Source organism: Schistocerca serialis, chromosome 6 (assembly GCF_023864345.2).
Source record: "Schistocerca serialis cubense isolate TAMUIC-IGC-003099 chromosome 6, iqSchSeri2.2, whole genome shotgun sequence".
NCBI classification, from domain to species: Eukaryota; Metazoa; Arthropoda; class Insecta; order Orthoptera; family Acrididae; genus Schistocerca; species Schistocerca serialis.
The window spans coordinates 547,242,917-547,261,820 of record NC_064643.1 but is presented as its reverse complement, the minus strand read 5'-3'; the positions used below and the strand labels follow the sequence as shown (position 1 = coordinate 547,261,820).

The following is an 18,904-nucleotide window of genomic DNA, read 5'->3' as shown; positions in this document are numbered from 1 at the left end:
CATTGCCGTTTCGATCAATCAGTGGACCACCCTGTATACTGTCATAAATAATGGTGCTATAACGCTTTCTTGGAGCACACGTAAATTTACTTTTGTCTCTGAAGACTTCTCTCCATCCAAAATGACATGCTGAGTTCTCTTTGTAGGAAATTCTTCTATCCAGTCACCCAGTTGGAGTGATTCCGTACGCTGTTTTGGTCATTAGGCGGCAGTGCAGGACTGTATCGAATGCCTTCCAGAAGTCTACGAAGACGGCATCTACCTGGGCGCCTATATGTACTGCGTTCTGGGTCTTGTGGATGACCAGACCGACCTGGATTTCACACGATCACTTTTTGGTACATAACTATTATTATAACACAATTAAGGAGACCGAAAGTATTCGTAGACTGAGTAGAAGGACTTGGTCAAAGTAAACGCCTTGAACGGGGTTTGGAAACTTGCAGTTTGTCAGTAACAGCGTTCATATCTTGTGGGATCTTGTTGAAAATTTCTGTATAAGGGACTATCACAAAGTTTCCGTTCGAAGGCCCCTTGCTTACATGTCTGCGCTAATATACCGAATCGGAGTCGGGCTGGGTTGCATATGCGCCGCTGCATTGCCATCAGAAGGAAAATTTGTCACCATCTCTTTTTCAAGAAATGAGCAAATTATGATCACAGGCGTTGTAAAAATGAGCAGAACTGCAAAGAAAATGGAGGGAATTTATGCTGTGGTAAAAGTAATGAAAATGAAAGCTGGAGTTTGCACAATCAGTGTTTATATTTAGGTGCTGCTCTGAGGCGAATTACCTGAATAAATGTTGGTTTAAAGAGTAGCTCTTTCTTAGAACAACTGAGCGACCGTAAACAGCATTCAGTTAGACTTTGTCGAATAAGTTCCTGTCACTGGCTCTCGGGGTAATGTGTCTTAGCGATGAACATAGCACGCAGATGTGATATCAGGTGCTGAGAGCAATCATACAACGAAGGCTTTCGCTACCGGATGTTTCAGCTACCGAGAATTATTCCGGGTTGTATGGCCGTGGTCCATGGAACTCTTCTATCCCTGACGTTTCGTCCAAAGCTGCGTTGGACATATTCGGAGGTGCTCCTGGCTGTCCAACGTAGCTTTGGACGAAATGTCAGGGATAGTGAGTTCCATGGACCATGACCATACAACCCGGAAGAATCCTCGGCATCTGAGAGTAATGTTTCTTTGATTGCCGGACTGGAACGGATTTTATTCAGCTTCATGAACTCTGGTGGGTAGATAATTGAAGGATAAATAGCGGCTTTGATTTCTGAAGTTTACCCCGACCTCTGCGCCCGAGAGTGAAGTCACCATTACATACTAGCAATATGGACCTCGCCAAGGTGGAGGCCAGTCCGAACCCTTGTGGTGTAAGAATTTTCAACGACAGTCTTTGATGAGAAAGGGAAGAAATTTGGTTGTTTACAGTTTTTGAGCACCAGATGGTGCACGATAGCTTTGAGTTAAATCCAAAATCTCTCAACAGTCTCTGGTGAGGTATGTGATCATTTTGTTACATTTGTAGTTCAGAGACACGAGATAGCGTTTTGTGCGCGTTTGTGTATATGTGTTCTACATATTTAAGTTGTGTATAACATACATGATGAAAAAAATCACAACACCAAAAAATAATTAATATAGGGTAATGAAATTTCGGGAATACATTTGGCTAAATTAACATATTTAAGTGATTAACCCCGGAAGATCACATGTTAATGTAAACGCGAGATAAGCCATTGAAAATGTGAAATGCTGGCACATTAATAACCGGTGTAACCGCCAGAATATTGAATGCAAGCATGCAAACTTGCATGCGTTGTGTTGTATAGGTGCCGGATATCAGTTTGTGATATGGATTTCCATGCTTGTTGGACTTAGTCGGCCAGTGCAGGGATGGTTAATGCTGATTGTGGATGACGCTGGAGTTGTCATTCGGCAATGTCCCTCCCATAAGCACTCCACTGAGGACAGACATGTTGATCGAACAGGCCAAGACAACATGTAGACATGCTGTACAGCTTGTTGGATCACAACAGCAGTATGAGGACGAGCATTATTCTGTTGGGAACCACCCCCTTGAATGCTGTTCATGAATGGCAAGACAACATGTCGAATCATCCGGCTTGCGTACAAATTTGAAGTTATGGAGCGTGGGATAACCACGAGAGTGCTCATGCTATCATACGAAATGGCACACTGACCATAACTCCAGGTGTAGGTCCAAAGTCTCTAGCACGCAGACAGGTTGTTTGCAGTTCCTCAGTTGGTCTCCCTCTAAACAACACATGGCCCTCGTTGGCACCGAGGCAAAACCAGGCTTTATCAGAAAACACAACAGACTTCCACCCTGCCCTCCAATGAGCTCTCGCTTGGCACCACTGAAATCACAAATGAATGTGGTTTGGGATCAGTGGGAGGCCCGCTACAGGACATCTGTTTCGGAGCTGTACTTGAAGTAATATATTTGTAATAGTTCGTTATGTCACTATGTGCTCAAATTGCTGCTGCAGATGCAGTACGATGCGCCAGAGTCATACGCCGAACACGACAATCTTCCCTCCCGATAGTGCCACATGGCTTTCAGGAGCCCCGTCTTCTTGCGACTAAACATTCCCGTGACAACCGGTGCCAGCAATCATGTATTGTGGCTACATTCCTGCTAAGTCTTTCTGCAGTATCACAGAAGGGGCATCCAGCTTCTCGTATCCCTATTACACGACCTTGTTCAAACTTAGTGCTTTGTTAATAATGGTTTCTTTGCCACCTTAAAGGCATTCTTGACGAACATCAACTGCCACATCCAAATTCAAAGGTAACTAACTTTCACGACCGTTATGCAAGTATTTATGGCGAAACTGATTTTCATTCTCATAGTGGCGCTGCATCTTTCAGGTGTAGAAACACGCCTACCAACTTCCGCGTATGTCGCACCACTCCTTCTAGGTGTTGCGATTTTTTTCCGTCAGTATACTAAAACTATTTTTAAGCTATTCTTAATTCTTCAGTTACAGAAGCTTACAGAGAGCAAAATGCTGTTTGTTTTTAATATTCGTTACATAAGGTGTGGGCAGGTACACCAAATTTCGTCCATCATGCACCATCTTGTACGTTGAAACGGAAATCCTCCTACCATGGAACACGTGACATTTACAAATAAACTGACAAGGGAATGGTCCAGTCCGACCTGTCGAAACTTTCCCTGAAACATATTATGCAGGAAGACCCTCTCAAAATTTTAGCTGCTAAGACGCACTATAAGTATTTTAAAAAATGTTGAAAATTTTCAAATTCACAGCTCGGCAGGTGGCTGGAGAAGTTTACAATCCTACCGGAGCTGTAGTAGTCAGCGCATGCGCAACACGACAGCGACATATGCTTGGTTGACAACACTTCGGTAAACTAATAACTCGTCTCTCACGATCGTAATTCGTGATGCGAATTGTTGTTGTTGATTGTTTCTCTGAAGTATTTGTCCGTAGTTACTGTTCATTCAAATTTGCAACCTTTTTTGCTGTAGCAAAAGTGTTAAAAATGTAGTTAAAAATGGTTCAAATGGCTCTGAGCACTATGCGACTTAATTTCTGAGGTCATCAGTCGCCTAGAACTTAGAACTAATTAAACCTTACTAACCTAAGGACATCACACACATCCATGCCCGAGGCAGGATTCGAACCTGCGACCGTAGCGGTCGCTCGGTTCCAGACTATAACGCCTAGAACCGCACGGCCACTCCGGCCGGCCAAAAAATGTAGTTAAAACTGAATTAATATTCATCGTGTTTAACACCTAATTTTAAGCAGCGCGCAACCGGTTTTACTTCGTAAAATCTAACTGCGAACTGTATAAATGTAAGAAAGACTTACACAATGTAATAATAAATAAGCGTCAAAATGAAACTCGCAAAACTGTGAAATCGAAACTATCCGAACAATTTATTGCATAGAGTGGTCACACGAAGTCCCGACGCCCTCATTAATAACCGTACTTAGCCCCTAACCTTGAATAAATAACGTAGACAACAGTTCTTTAGAGAAGTTTTCTTGACATATGAATTATGTAGAGCTGCTCCTACCGATGGAGATCTTTGAGACAGGGTCTTCGAATCGCAGTTGAGATGAACACTGCAAAAATCTTCGATCTGGTTGAGCAGATTCAAGAAATCATACAGTATAGGAAATCGCCAACAATGAAGTATACTTCAAGTAAACGTGTAGAGGAGTGCAGTCAATCGTAGCTGTTGTGAATACAAAGCTTGCTGTTATCTCCACATCTGATCTGTCTAAAGCTATTCAGTCAGGTTTCATGAAAGAACTGTGAGCAAACCACGTTTTATCATTTAGAGGCGAAAACAGACAGAGTCTATTGTGGAATGGACTAATGCTCTGACTCTTTCATATGCAACGTTGTCAGTCATAAGTATGAGTGGGTTACTGTTTCCACAGTTTTACATCTTGAGGGACCTTAACGCATAGTACGACCAAAACTAAAAAGAAAGGACTTTTTGGTGGCAAAAATTTTGCTACGGACTTATTAAAAACTGGAAAAATAGGAAAGAATAATTTTTAACATTTTATTCGAAATGGTTTCTAATGAGTTGCAGAAATTAATTCATTGCCTTTGGTACACTCTTGCCCTGGACATAACAACTCTCTTTCAGGTGGACGAAGAAAAGACTGTTGATATAATTGAGATTCCATCCGGAATGACAAGTGTGAGGCTGGAAAACAGTTTTTTTTTTTCAACTGTGGAACATATTTTTAAGGAAATTGTCGGACGATATAATTTCCGATATCTACGTGTCATTTGAGGATTAGCTGGAGATCAGTAACCTTAAATTTCAGTGATTTGTGGAGTCAGTTTGTATCGGCACATTTTTACCAAATATACACTGTTAGTATGAGATTTTCACTCTGCAGCGGAGTGTGCGCTGATATGAAACTTCCTGGCAGATTAAAACTGTGTGCCGGAAGGTAGGAGACGAGGTACTGGCAGAAATAAAGCTGTGAGGACGGGGCGTGAGTCATGCTTGGGTAGCTCAGTTGGTAGAGCACTTGCCCGCAAAAGGCAAAGGTCCCGAGTTCGAGTCTCGGTCCGGCACACTGCCAGGAAGTTTCTGTACACTGTTAGTTTGTATCGGCACATTTTTACGAACGGTATGCAGCACGATAAGCAGAGCAACGGCGAGGACCATTTCCGTTTCTTATTCAGTCGCAATTCTGTCTAAATAAGACTAGTAATTACTGTGACGTTTCTGAAAGTATTAATTTTAGTTTCGCTGGTTATGCCTGATGAAAGGAAAATGTTGGTTTTCGTCAAATTTTGTGACGACTACGTGGAATCAACAAGGAACTGTTTCATTGTTACTAAAATACACGTTATTCAAAAATTACAAGAACTTTGCTACAGGAATTGTTACAGAGAGATGTACGTTTAAGAAATATTTTATTTCAATGAATTGAAACCACGAATGACGGAACTTGTCTGCAGTGTAACAGCAAACACTGCCTTGATTTATTTTCCTCTGCTAGTCACCTCTGTAGGAATTACATACGCAACAGTTTAGCCGTCGGTACGAACTGCCTCTTAGTGAAAACATTAATGATACTTTTTTTTATGATTCAGATGTTTCAAATTCGCTTGTGTCACTCCGGGTATCAGCACTACGCAGCACAATGCTCTCTTGTCACAGCCGATCGGACTCTAGGCAAGTAGGACTGTACAAACGGCTGTCTTAAGCTATTCGTCAAGTGTCAAAAACAAAAAGCGTCAACTTTGAAAAAATACTTGCTGTGCGTGTCAGCAGCAAAAATGTTGACAGAGAATTTGTTCATTGGATTCTAAATTCCAGGGTGGGTTTAGACATGTCGGATTGGAATATTTCCTTGTGTTTCTTTAATGTGTTAAGTCTTCCCCGTCTTGAAAACGGAAATTTATGTTAGTTGGCTATAGTTTATATTTCAAAGGCTATTTAACTTATGCCTGTTTTAAGTACATACTTCTTCTTACTTTGATTACACTTACTGATAACTGGTGTGCTGTAGAATAATAATATAGGCCTAGCACATAGATTATCAAATGCAATGTATTCACGATTTTCTCGATCACAACGTTTTTAAGTTTGACCAGAATATTTGTTCATAATTACATCACTCTGACGTTCGTTGCAACATTTTTTCACATTTTTTTAAACCTTTCTTTCCTGGAGTAATTTTTATGATTTCAAGAAGAGACTGCACCGCACATAAAATGAACGCTGTTGTTGTTGTCTACAGTCCAAAGACTGGTTTGATGCAGTTCTCCATGCTACTCTGTTCTGTGCAAGCTGCTTCATCTCCCAGTACCTACTGTAACCTACATCCTTCTGAATCTGCTTAATGTATTCATCTCTTGGTCTCCCTCTACGATTTTTATCCTCCACGATGCCCTCCAATACTAAACTGGTGATCCCTTGATGCCTCAGAATACGTCCTACCAAGCGATCCCATCTTCTAGTCAAGTTGTGCCTCAAATTTTTCTTCTCTCCAAATCTATTCAATACCTCCTCATTAGTTACGTGGTCTACCCATCTAATCTTCAGCATTCTTCTGTAGCACCACATTTCAAAACGTTATATTCTCTTCTTGTCCAAACTATTTATCGTCCACGTTTCACTTCCATATATGGCCACACTCCATACAAATACTTTCAGAAACGACTTCCTGACACTTAAATCTATACTCGATGTTAACAAATTTCTCTTCTTCAGAAACGCTTTCCTTGCCATTGCCAGTCTACATTTTATATCCTCCCTACTTCGACCAAATAGAAAACTCATTTACTACTTTAAGCGTCTCATTTCCTAATTTAATACCCTCAGCATCGTCGGATTTAATTCGACTACATTCCATTAGCCTCGTTTTGCTTTTGTCGATGTTCATCTTATATCCTTCTTTCAAGACACTGCCCATTCCGTTCAGCTGCTATTCCAGGTCCTTTGCTGTCTCTGACAGAATTACAATGTCATCCGCGAACCTCAAAGTTTTTATTTCTTCTCCGTGGATTTTAATTCCTACTCCGAATTTTTCTTTTGTTTCCTTTACTGCTTGCGCAATATACAGATTGAATAACATCGGGGATAGGCTACAACCCTGTCTCACTCCCTTCCCAACCACTGCTTCCGTTTCATGCCTCTCGATTCTTATAACGGCCATCTGGTTTCTGTACAAATTGTAAACAGCCTTTCGCTCCCTGTATTTTACCCCTACCACCTTAAGAATATGAAAGAGAGTATTCCAATCAACGTTGTCAAAAGCTTTCTCTAAGTCTACAAATGCTAGAAACGTTGGCTTGCCATTCCTTAATCTATTCTCTAAGATAAGTCGTAGGGTCAGTATTGCCTCACGTGTTCCAGCATTTCTACGGAATCCAAACTGATCTTCCCCGAGGTCGGCTTCTACCAGTTTTTCCATTCGTCTGTAAAGAATTCGTGTTAGTATTTTGGAGCCGTGGCTTATTATACTGATAGTTCGGTAATTTTCGCATCTGTCAACATCTGCTTTCTTTGGGATTGAAATTATTATATTCTTTTTAAAGTCTGAGGGTATTTAGCCTGTCTCATACATCTTTCTCACCAGATGGTAGAGTTTTGTCAGGGCTGGCTCTCCCAAGGCTATCAGTAGTTCAAATGGAATGTTGTCTACTCCCGGGACCTTGTTTCGGCTTAGGTCTTTCAGTGCCATGTCAAACTATCATTTCAAAACTGAATAAGAAAAGATATTAAATTTACATTACATTGCGGGAGAGAAGCGAAAGTCTGAAAAGTCTTCCAGTGTACAACAGATTCCCCTACATATCAGCGACACGTTGCAACTGTCATGAGGGCGAAAGAGGTCTGGTACACGTGACTACGCCGCAGTCTCTGATTCAGCTCTACATCTTTTTACACTGTCTGATCAGACGATCCGGGTGCTCCTATATAATGTGGAACTGACCACAAAATGTGACGAGAGGCGGACCCACAAGTATATAAGAAGGAGAGGAGTGCTGTGTTGTCAGTAGAGAAGCAGTAAAGATTGGATGGTTCTGCAGGGAGAGTTCATTGACTCCCTGTGTGGACTAATCATTGGATGTCATCTGAGTAACAAACCCATCAGGGATATTTCAGCCCTTCTAAAGCTGCTCATACCACCACAATTGGTGGTATGAGTGTGAAGTGAAAATGCGAAGGAATAACCGCAGCTAAACCAATGCCACGCAGACCTCATATACTGACAGACAAGAACCATCGAGCATTGCCGCGGTTGGTAGTAGAAAAATAGCATGACATCTGAGGAAGGAATCACTCGTAAGTTCCGAAGTGCTACCAGCAGTCCAGCTAGGACAGTAATTATGAGTAGGGAGTTACAATGAATGGATACAATGTTCAAACAACCCCTCTTACATGGCACATTTCGGTTAGTACGTGATAAGTGGTGTTTTAGGTGGTCAATGACTGGAAACGAGTGATTTGGAGAGATGGATCACGCTATACACTGTGGCAATCCGATGGAAGGGGTTGGTCTGGCGAATGCCTGGAGATGGTTTCATGCCCTTATGTGTAGTTCCATCAGTGAAGTATGGAGGTCTTGGTGTTACGGTATAACGGTGTTTTTCGTGGTAGGACTGTAGTCCCCTAATTGTGTTTAAAGAAACAAAACGCCGTACGAAGAGACCATGAAGGCGGAAAGGTACCGACCGGTCGTCGTGTCATCCTCACCCCTAAGGCGTCACTGGAGGGGCATGTGGTCAGCACACTGCTCTCCTGGCCGTTGTCAGTTATCGTGACGGTTTCGCTAATTCTCAATCAAGTGGTTCCTCAACTGGTCTCACACGGGCTGACTGCACCCCGTTTGCCAACGGCACTCGGCGGACCCAGAGGGTGCTCCATCCAAGTGCTAGCCCAGCCTGGCAGTGCTTAACATCGGTGATCTGACGGGAACCGGTGTTACCACTGCGGCAAGGCCACTTGCGTTAATTGTGCTTCAGGAAAAGCTAAATGTAGATGGATATGAACAAATATACAGCATTTTTTTACCATGTATAGTAGAGGAACAATTGTGAGTCGATGACGGTATGAACATGACAACGCACGCTGTCGGAAAGCAACAATCCTGACACAGACCGGTCTTCCTAGAGACCCGAGCTGGATCAAATGGAACACGATTGAGATGAACTGGAACGATGGCCTTCCTCTAGCGCCCAGTGTCAAAGATCACTAGCTTCTCTGGTTTCTGCTTTTGAGGAAAAATAGACAGCCATTTCTCTACAGATATTCAGACGCCTTACTGTAAGCGTCCCCAGTAGGGTTCAAGCCCAAGGGTGGGTTAGTCTACGTATTAACGCCCGCTAATAGGTGTCTTGATATTTTTGGCCAGGTAGAGTAAATGCTCCGAAAGTCACTGAACAGTGCGTGATACAAAGTAATTCGTACCAACATTATCGATTTTTATTTCTATTCTATTCACGTATTCAGCGAGGGAAAATTGACTAGATTTATACTACTGTACGTAGCATAAACTCTGTTACCTTATTCTTAAGTTCCATATGCGAGGCGCCTTGCCACAGTTCATGCGGCTCCCTCCGTCGGAGGTTCGAGTCTTCCCTGGGGAATGCTTCTGTGGTTTGTGGTTAGCAAAAGTTAGTTTAAGTTACATTAAGTAGCGTGTAAGCCTAGTGACCGGTGACCTCAGCAGTTTGGTCCCATACGATCTTACCACAAATTTCCAAATCTCCATACGCGATATATATGATGGTAGCAGCATAATGTTCAAATAGGTTTCTTTGAATACAGCTTCCTTAAATGTTTCTAACAGGCTTCCGAGTCATCTTCATTTCAGGGATTCTCATTTCAGTCACGCGTACATTTGTAGTTACTTGATAAGGCCTCCAAACAATGAAAAATACTCTACAACTCGTCGCGGTAACATTTTGTCTGTGATTTCCTTTACAAGTGTGCTACATTTCCCCATAAACCTTCCCGCAAACCTGCATCTACAGCTACATGACTACTCTGCAGACCACACTTACGCGCCTGGCAGAGGGGTCTTCCAACGGCCTTCAGACTATTTCTCCTCTGTTCCACTCTGTAACAACGCAGTTGTAAAAATGAACACTTAAATCTTCCCATACGAGCTCTGACTTCCCTTATTTTATTACGATGATCATTTCTCTCTGCGGGCCGCAGTGGCCGAGCGGCTCTCGGCGCTTCAGTCCGGAACCGCGCGACTACTACGGTCGTAGGTTCGAATCCTGCCTCGGGAATGGATGTGTGTGATGTCCTTAGGTTAGTTAGGTTTAAGTAGTTCCATGTTCTAGGGGACTGATGACTTCAGATGTTAAGTCCCATAGTGCTCAGAGCCATTTGAACCATTTTGAACCATTTCTGTCTACGTCAATTGGCGAGAATAAAAGATTTATGCATTTAGAGTAGAGAATTCCCCCATTTCGCTATGATAGGAAACGAACTGTCCTTTTTTTGGACTTTTTCGATGTCGTCTTGAAACGTGGTAATGTGGTATGCACCAATGAACACGCTTCAGATATGCAATAGTCTTAAGCCTTTTTAATTAAGCGAGCTCTGATTAGAATGCAGCAGGATGGCAGACGAACGGACGGAATGAGCGGAGGTAGTGAGCCGAAGGGTTACGATAAGAGCCGAGTCGGGCGCGGTAGACCAGCACGGTGAGTTGCGAGAACGTGAAGGCAGAAGGACACAGAAAAGCCAGGGGTAGGCCTAGGTTAGAAATACGACGCAGCATCCACAGGCGGGCTACCCATGTGGATTTAGAAGATGGACGAATCTTACTAGACGCTGCTGAAAGGTAAAAAAATAATTCGTTGTAAAAACTTTAAATTAGAGCAGAGGGCCATGGTAAAATTTGCAGAAGAATGAAATTCAGAAGTGTATTTGCCCAGAAAGCAACAGGGAAAGTATAAAACAAAATATGTCTGTTTTAAGGGCAGTGACGTCACAAGCGGTTTAGTGGGGGAGGAGGAGCACATAGCTCACCATTGTTGAGGATTAGCGGTTAGACGGGGGAGCAGAACGGATGGCTGGCGGTTGCGCTCCCGCAGGATTACCAACTAAGCTTTGCTCTGTGGGTTAATCTGCTTAAGACCGTGACAAAGTAATGTTCGCGTAGTGGTGAAGTTATGTTGACTGTGAAGGAACGTTTATCTTAATATGTTACAGTTACTGAGGTACAGACGCCAATAGTTAACTGAGCAAAGCTTATTGCATGCAACAACACGACAGTCATTGAACACTGCTGCTGTGCTCGCTCCTGCTGTTGCAGATTCTGATTTTGTTTTCTGATAATGATCATTATTTCCAATTGGTGATCATCATGCTTATTTTTATATGGCGCATCAAGTGTAAGTAAAGACTGAGTTCCGTGACATCCAGTAATACAAGATCGTGGCCTTGTGCACACAAAGACCCACGTGGCAGCTTAGTGATTTATATTAATGCGATCACAATTGGGATTAGCCTGATTGAGACGACAACAAAATGCAATCGGTATCCGACAGTGGTCTAAAACCCACTGAGAGAGACATATCCGTCTGACCGCTATCTGGCTGGATTCTGGCGTGAAAACTACGATTTTGCTACTTGTTTGTAATAAAGTGTATCAGAGCATTTTGAGGCCAATATAACTGCTTTTATCAGAGGTGCGTTGCACTATTTAGTCGCAACGGAATTCCTCTCCAAACCCTTAGTTCTACGTATTTACGAAGTCAAGAATCCACAGGGGGCCGAGTAACGTACGAGCGGCTGAACTGCAGGTAAGGGCAGGTAAGATTACAGGACGAGAAAGTGCGGAGGCTGACTACGCTGCCCCTGTCCTGGTAAGTCACAAACAGGACCTGCCATGCACCCCTGAAAGTCTGCTGCTTACCGTACCAGACAGTCCAAGCAGACCAGTAAGTTATAAGTTAGGGTACGTCATTCCGCAGAGGGTATGTTACATAGAAGTACATCGGCCTAGGGAATGTTGCATAGTGTCAATCCTGTTTGGTAAGGACCCCATAACGCATAGTAGTGCTCTAGCAGAGGACGGAAAAGCATAGTTTAGGGAGACACTTTATCAGATCTTTTATGTTTAAGTGTCCTGCCAATAAAACAGTCTTCCGTTTGCCTTTCTCACAACGTTATCGATATGATAGTTCTGATTTAAGTTGTTCGTAATTGTGATTCCTAGGTATTTAAATGAATTGGCAGCCTTTAGATTTATATGATTTATCAAGCAAATGTAATTTAACGCATTTCATTTAATACTCATGCGGATGCCCTCACATTTTTCGTTATCCAGAGACAATTGGTACTTTTTGAATTATACAAACATCGTGTCCGAGTGATTTAGCAACTGCTTTTGATCTTACGATGAAATTACTTGGCGGTAAATCACAGCATCAACTGCAGAAGACAATATACGAGACAAACTCAGGTTGTCTTCTAAATTGTTTACGTAGATTAGAAACTGCAGAGGGCTTATGACGCTTTCTTGGCGAACGCCAAATAACACTTCTATTTTACTCGATGACTTTCTGTGTAATGCTATGTACTACGAACTTTCTAACAGGAAACCACAAATCCACAGATGAAACGATAGTCCACATGCACGGAATTTGATTAGAATTGTCTTTTAAGGAACGGCGTCAAAAGTCTTCTGGGAATTTAGAAATATGGAATCAATTTGAGATCCCTAAATCTTCCATTCACCTTCCGTAACACCGGTTTTACGTGATCGAACCGTTTCATGTTGCTCCTTAGTGTTCCGCAATAACCATTGCTGTAATACCAGCATTTTCTAGAGTTACTACTACAAGAAAATATGAAACTAAAATCAGATCTGTACATTGGCCACAAAATTGGAGGATGGATAAGCATAAAGAGAGAAAGATAAAGGTTTTCGAAAATTAATTTCTGAGGAAAATATTTGAACCAGTATGTGAGGGAGGAGGATGCTGAAGGAAAAAGAACAGGGGGATATATAATGAGCCAGGTGTTGTTGCAGAGGGCAAGACAAGGAGACTGAGAATGGCCAGCCATATTTATAGAGGAGACGAATAGTCAAGATTGAGGGGAATGTCAGAGAAGAAACCCAAAGGACGAAGATATTCAGGCAGACCGAATATAAAATGGAGAGACCTGGTGGCCAAGGATTGTCAGATATTGGCAGCAATGAAAAATATGCCAATAATAGGAAGAGCGTACCTGAAGAGGCCAAACATCGACTACTCTTTGTGGAGTCACTGGAGTAAGAGAGAGAGTCCTAGAATGACCCATGAGTACTCATGGCATTTGAGGTGTTCAAGACGTTCACCATTGCTCATGTGGTGGGTTACGATAGGGTTGTTTCTCTACATTACATGCGTTATCTTACACCTATCCACATTTAAAGAGTGCTGGCATTCACTACAGCAAACTGAAATTTCATCCAAATCATTCTGCATTCCTCGCTCATTGAGACAATAGTCCCACTTTGTTTAATGTTGGTTTACTATAAAGGATATGTAAACCGACTGCTGGTAATAGAGTTGTACTTCAGCTTGACGCCAAGAATTATTCCGAAAGCTCTCTGTGCGTACGAGATAAAAGCTCAGGAATTATTGTATGAGCTACTTTTACCGAAAAATGCAACTACATTTTAGAACTCACAATTTGAAGATTTTTACTCTTCTTCACATCGAGACACAAATTGGAACTAAAAAGGCGTGGGGCGAGACTACTCACCTATACAGATGCGGGGGCCCTCCCCGAACGGCAGGTAAACATAGGGGTGCCTCTTGGCTTTCTCCTCCTCCGAGAACCTCTCAGGGTCGAAGCGCTCAGGATCCGGGAAGTACTTGGGGTCGTGCTGGAGGCCCAGCACGGAAATGGCGACCGCCGTTCCTTTCTCCAGGACTAGATCGCTGCCAGGAATCCTGTACTCTTTGTTACACTCCCTGTTCAGGATGGGCAGGGGCGGGTACTTCCGCAGTGTCTCTAAAAAAAAATCACACAAACGCTGGTTTATGTATACATTAATCTACCAGACTAGCTTAAAACACGATCCTTTAGAATAGTGAAGAAACCAATCCATAGTTCGCAGAGGTTGTAACGTAACAGGGGATAATATGGAGCTCTTTCAAGTAGTTTGTAATTTAAATTTAAAGCACAGCAGCAGAAATATGTCAGGCTGGTGTACTCCAATCAAAACGTTTCATAGTAGAATTAAGTTATAAAGATGTTTAGAACAACTGCAAAGTAAGTCGTTATTTTATTGTGAAGACACTATTCAGTTTCGATGTTTGTAGTGCCAGACAATTATTTGTATGTTTCATATTTCGTGCAGAGATGTCATTAAATGATGGAAGAGGGGTGAAGCTGTGCCAAAGTATGGAGTTATTCCTAATTATGTGATCTGGTAGCATGTCATAAATTAGTACTGATTTTAATTTTCCACGCTTAAGAATAAAACTGTGTATTAAATGCAGAGTGAAAATAGTATAATGCAAAACAGACAGGAAAATACTTGTTTTGTGTTTTGATGAACGTTGTAGTTCCGTTGTATAGTGTTTTGTTTTCTTTTTAATTGCTACAAATTATAAAATTGTGGTGATAAAGCTGTGTAAAATTATCTAATGTATTTAGGTTTAAGTATTTAAACCTTATAAAAATTATAAACGAATTGTGGCTCTGTTTATGGATTATTTTGATTAATGTAGTGTCACGTGACCCGAACTGGGGTATGAGCGTGAAAAGGAGATCTTTGGTAGTTGTCCGTGTTGGTGGTAAGTTCGGAGCGGCAAAGTGCCACGAGTGTAAGCTTGGACGCCAGTGTATGTGAGGAACAATATGAAAGTGTGTAGGTACGCGACAATAAACCATGTGTAAGAACTGCACCGACTGTTATTCATACAGATCGATTTATTTGTGAACTTAAAAAATGCATGGCCACAAAGTTAAGGTGTTTATTTTTGAATAAATAAGTTTCAATCTGAACGTGTATAGTGTACCTCATTTTCGCAAGGTTGTGGTGTAGACAATTGTGTATTCAGTCCACTGCCGTTCAAGAGCTAGCGAATATATGACTCAATAGTAGGGGTGCAAATGCAACCTTTCACTACCAATCCCCTTTGCAGATGAGCCACGTGAAAAGTAGGCCGAGTACAGTTGCAAGGTGATAATGTTTGTAACTGCTCTTAATAAGTTTGACATTATTAATTTTAATATAACGACGGTGTGCAATTGTTATTATACCTAATTCACTTACTGTTGGATGTAATTTCATTATTTTTGTGTATAGCTCCTTTGAACAACAATCCTGAAGACATGATAACTTGAAATTAATTGAAAAAGTATATACGAAATATTTACCAATATGTAACTAAATAAAATTTTTCAGCATTTGTACGAAAACGTATTTTAACTGCAGCACAAAAAATAATTTTGTAATTGTCTTTACAGACTAATTAAGTGCAAAAACAAATCTTAGTAGTTTTCGTATTGAGAATGTATGAATTGTCTTCAATAAGTAGTGCAACACATTTTTTTGTTGGTCATTTTCGGATGAAAGAAGTCGGAATTTGCTGTGGGTCATCGTGTTGTATTCTCCCTTCAGTCTTTACAGTTTCATGAAGTTCTGGTCAGTGGTGGCGCTATACGTCCGCCAGTTGGGGAACTCAAAGGTGTGTGCGCCCTGGGTTCCTTGCCGTCTAACGGAGGACCAAAAGAGCAACGAAAGTCCATCTGTGCGGAACTGCTTGCGCGTTTCGAGGCTGATAATGACAGTTTTTTGTCGAACATTATCACAGGCGATGAAATATGAGTTCATCACTTCGAACTGGAAGTAAAACGGAAATCCATGGAATGGCGCCAAACCACCTCTCCTCCGAGGGAAACGTTCAAAGCCACACCCTTATCCAATAAAGTCATGGCGACGGTTTTCTGTGGCTCTGAAAGGGTTATTCTATTTGATGTCCTTCGTCTTGGTGCAACGATCATCCTGGACGTGTGTTGTATTACCCTCAAAAATCGAAGAAACGACATTAGCTTGTTCGCTACCAAGAAAATGCAAACGGACTTGTTCTCCTCCATGACAACGAAAGGACTCTCAGAAGTCGGCGCACCCGAGAGGAGCTCACAAAACTTCATTGGGTTGCTTTTCCTCATCCACCCTTCAGCCCTGATCTCGCACCTTCTGACTTCCATCCGGTGGCCCGAAGAAGGACGCACTCCACGGGAAGCAGTTGGTGGATGATGGGGCGGTTATTGATACAGCCAGACGTTGGCTCCGACGTTGAGCAGCAGAGTGATACCATGCGGGCATACACGTAAGGTGGCGTAAGGCCGTCCCATTGAAGGGAGATGGAAAAATAGGTTTTTGTAGTCAAAAGAGTGGGAAATAATATAGTGTATTGGAATCCTGAATAAAACCAAACCGCCTTAAAAAAATAAAATAAAAAATAAAAAAAACGGTGTGTTGCATATTACTTATTGAATGAATTCCCCTCGTATTTGTTCCAAAATGCTGTTAAACTATGTTAAACATATTACTACGTTTCGTAAAACTTATCTTTGCACTTGGATTTTTGTAGACGTGTAAATTATTGTTTTAATTATGAACACATTCCAATAATACTTTGAAATATTGTAATTGTTTTAACTCATTCATAGGCCAGCGGCGGAGCCTGCCAAGTGAGTTGTTTGAGAGTTCTGGAAAGTTATAGACTGTTTATGCACTCATCTCATTTCAAAATCCCTTTTGATCCTAGTAAATGTGAAGTGTTGTTATAATCTCGTGCTCTTCGAAGTAATAAACAGAAAACATGGCGCAGAAAGTTGTCTGATTATTATTTTATACATAAAAACCCAGGAAATATTTACGTTACTACCCCACAGATAAGAATATTTTCAAAATTTATTTCATTGTACGTTACAATTCGCTGTTATTGTCCCTCAGCGTTGTTCATTGGTATTTTGTTCCAATTGAATCACTTAGGTTTTTAAAGTCAATTTATGTAATTGATTAGGATTACTCGGAATTATCGGATGATTGTGTTACAACTGCAAAATAAAGAAAAGGAAAGTAACTGTTTAAACAAGAGATCATTAGAAACGGAACACGATTTCGTAAACAATGAAGGGAAAAATGTCGGCCATGGCAGAATGACACCCAAAATAATTTATTTGGACGGAAGTGTAGCAAATTTAGTTAATTTGAAGTGTGATATTATGTATTATGATAAGTTAACGTTGTTGTTGTTGTGCTCTTCAGTCCAGAGACTGGTTTGATGCAGCTCTCCATGTTACTCTATCCTGTGCAAGCTTCTTCATCTCCCAGTACCTACTGCAGCCTACATCCTTCTGAATATGTTTAGTGTATTCATCTCTCGGTCTCCCTCCACGATTTTTACCCTCCACGCTGCCCTCCAATACTAAATTGGTGATCCCTTGATGCCTCAGAACATGTCCTACCAACCAATCCCTTCTTCTAGTCAAGTTGTGCCACAAACTCCTCTTCTCCCCAATCCCATTCAGTACCTCCTCATTAGTTATGTGATCTACCCATCTAATCTTCAGCATTATTCTGTAGCACCACATTTCGAAAGCTTCTATTCTCTTCTTGTCTAAACTATTTATCGTCTATGTTTCACTTCGATACATGGCTACACTCCATACAAATATTTTCAGAAACGACTTCCTGACACTTAAATCTATACTCGATGTTAACAAATTTCTCTTCTTCAGAAACGCTTTCCCTGCCGTTGCCAGTTTACATTTTATATCATCTCTACTTCGACCATCATCAGTTATTTTGCTCGCCAAATAGCAAAACTCATTTACTACTTTAAGTGTCTCATTTCCTAATCTAATTCCCTCAGCATCACCCGATTTAATTCGACTACATTCCATTATCCTCGTTTTGCTTTTGTTGATTTTCGTCTTCTATTCTCCTTTCAAGACACTGTACATTCCGTTCAGTAGTGGATTCGAATTCGAGACGACGACTGTTCAAATTCCTGTCCGGACATCCAGATTCATATTTTTTGTGGCTACCCAGAATCGCTTAAGGCAAAGGACGGAATGTCTCGTTTTAGAAGAAGGCAGCCGATATCGCACTCATAATTTTCCATCCCGATCCTGCATATCGTCTCTAATGATCTCTTCGTCAAACTGACGCTATATCCAATCTTATTTCTTATTTTTCAAAGGATATACCTAATAGGGCCAATAACCAGTGAACGCCAGCTACCATGAGCAACACACCAAGCATCTCCACGACGTCAACAACAAATCTCTGCTGTCAACGACGTTCGCTTCGTAATCGTTCTTTTATAACTGTTTTGTCATACTAACTAAAGCATTTAGTGTCTTGGCTAGGGGCAGAAACAAATGATGTACAGGTCTGGATTCGTAGTGAATGTTAAACTGACTTACCGCACACCACTTTATCAAGGTAGGACATTTTTGAAATGGAGTCGTAGGTTATGTCCGTTCCATATTCCTTGAACACCGAGTCTATCTCCTCTTGCAGCTTGGTCTGCAACGAAGGATTGAGAGCCAGTTCGTGCAAGGCGAAGCTCATTGTCGTCGAAGAGGTTTCAAAGCCGCCTACGAAGAAGGTGAATGCGTGGGCAGCCAGCTCGTTGAGTGTTAGCTCTGCAGAAAAGTAAATACGGCTAAGAAAACAACGTAAAGCTACGTCTGTATCTATACTTAACAATCCACCTTACAGTTTGTGGCGGCGGATGCCTGTCGTACCACTATCATGTTGTCCCTTCTCTGATCCGCTTGTGAACGACCCGTGAGAATAACGAGTGTGTACAAACTAGTTTCTCTGATTTTTTAGTCCTGATGTTTAGAGGGACATATATGAGCGAAAGTAA

General features: G+C 41.6%; 1 protein-coding gene, 1 non-coding gene and 1 pseudogene across 2 annotated transcripts in view; 1 reads left to right on the top strand and 2 right to left on the bottom strand.

Moving 5' to 3' along the window:
* The window catches only part of LOC126484974 (cytochrome P450 6k1-like), a 91,881-nt gene that overhangs the window by 5,337 nt on the left and 67,640 nt on the right, over positions 1 to 18,904 (bottom strand). The window contains exons 6-7 of the mRNA XM_050108578.1: positions 18,456 to 18,677; positions 13,767 to 14,018 (exon numbers count right to left, since the gene is read on the bottom strand). Coding sequence (XP_049964535.1) covers positions 13,767 to 14,018; positions 18,456 to 18,677 — 474 coding nt within the window. The remainder of the gene's footprint in view (positions 1 to 13,766; positions 14,019 to 18,455; positions 18,678 to 18,904) is intronic.
* Positions 5,037 to 5,111, top strand: Trnal-caa (transfer RNA leucine (anticodon CAA)). The gene has a single exon. It is a non-coding gene; the product is annotated as a tRNA-Leu (tRNA).
* Positions 8,882 to 9,000, bottom strand: LOC126485808 (5S ribosomal RNA; annotated as a pseudogene).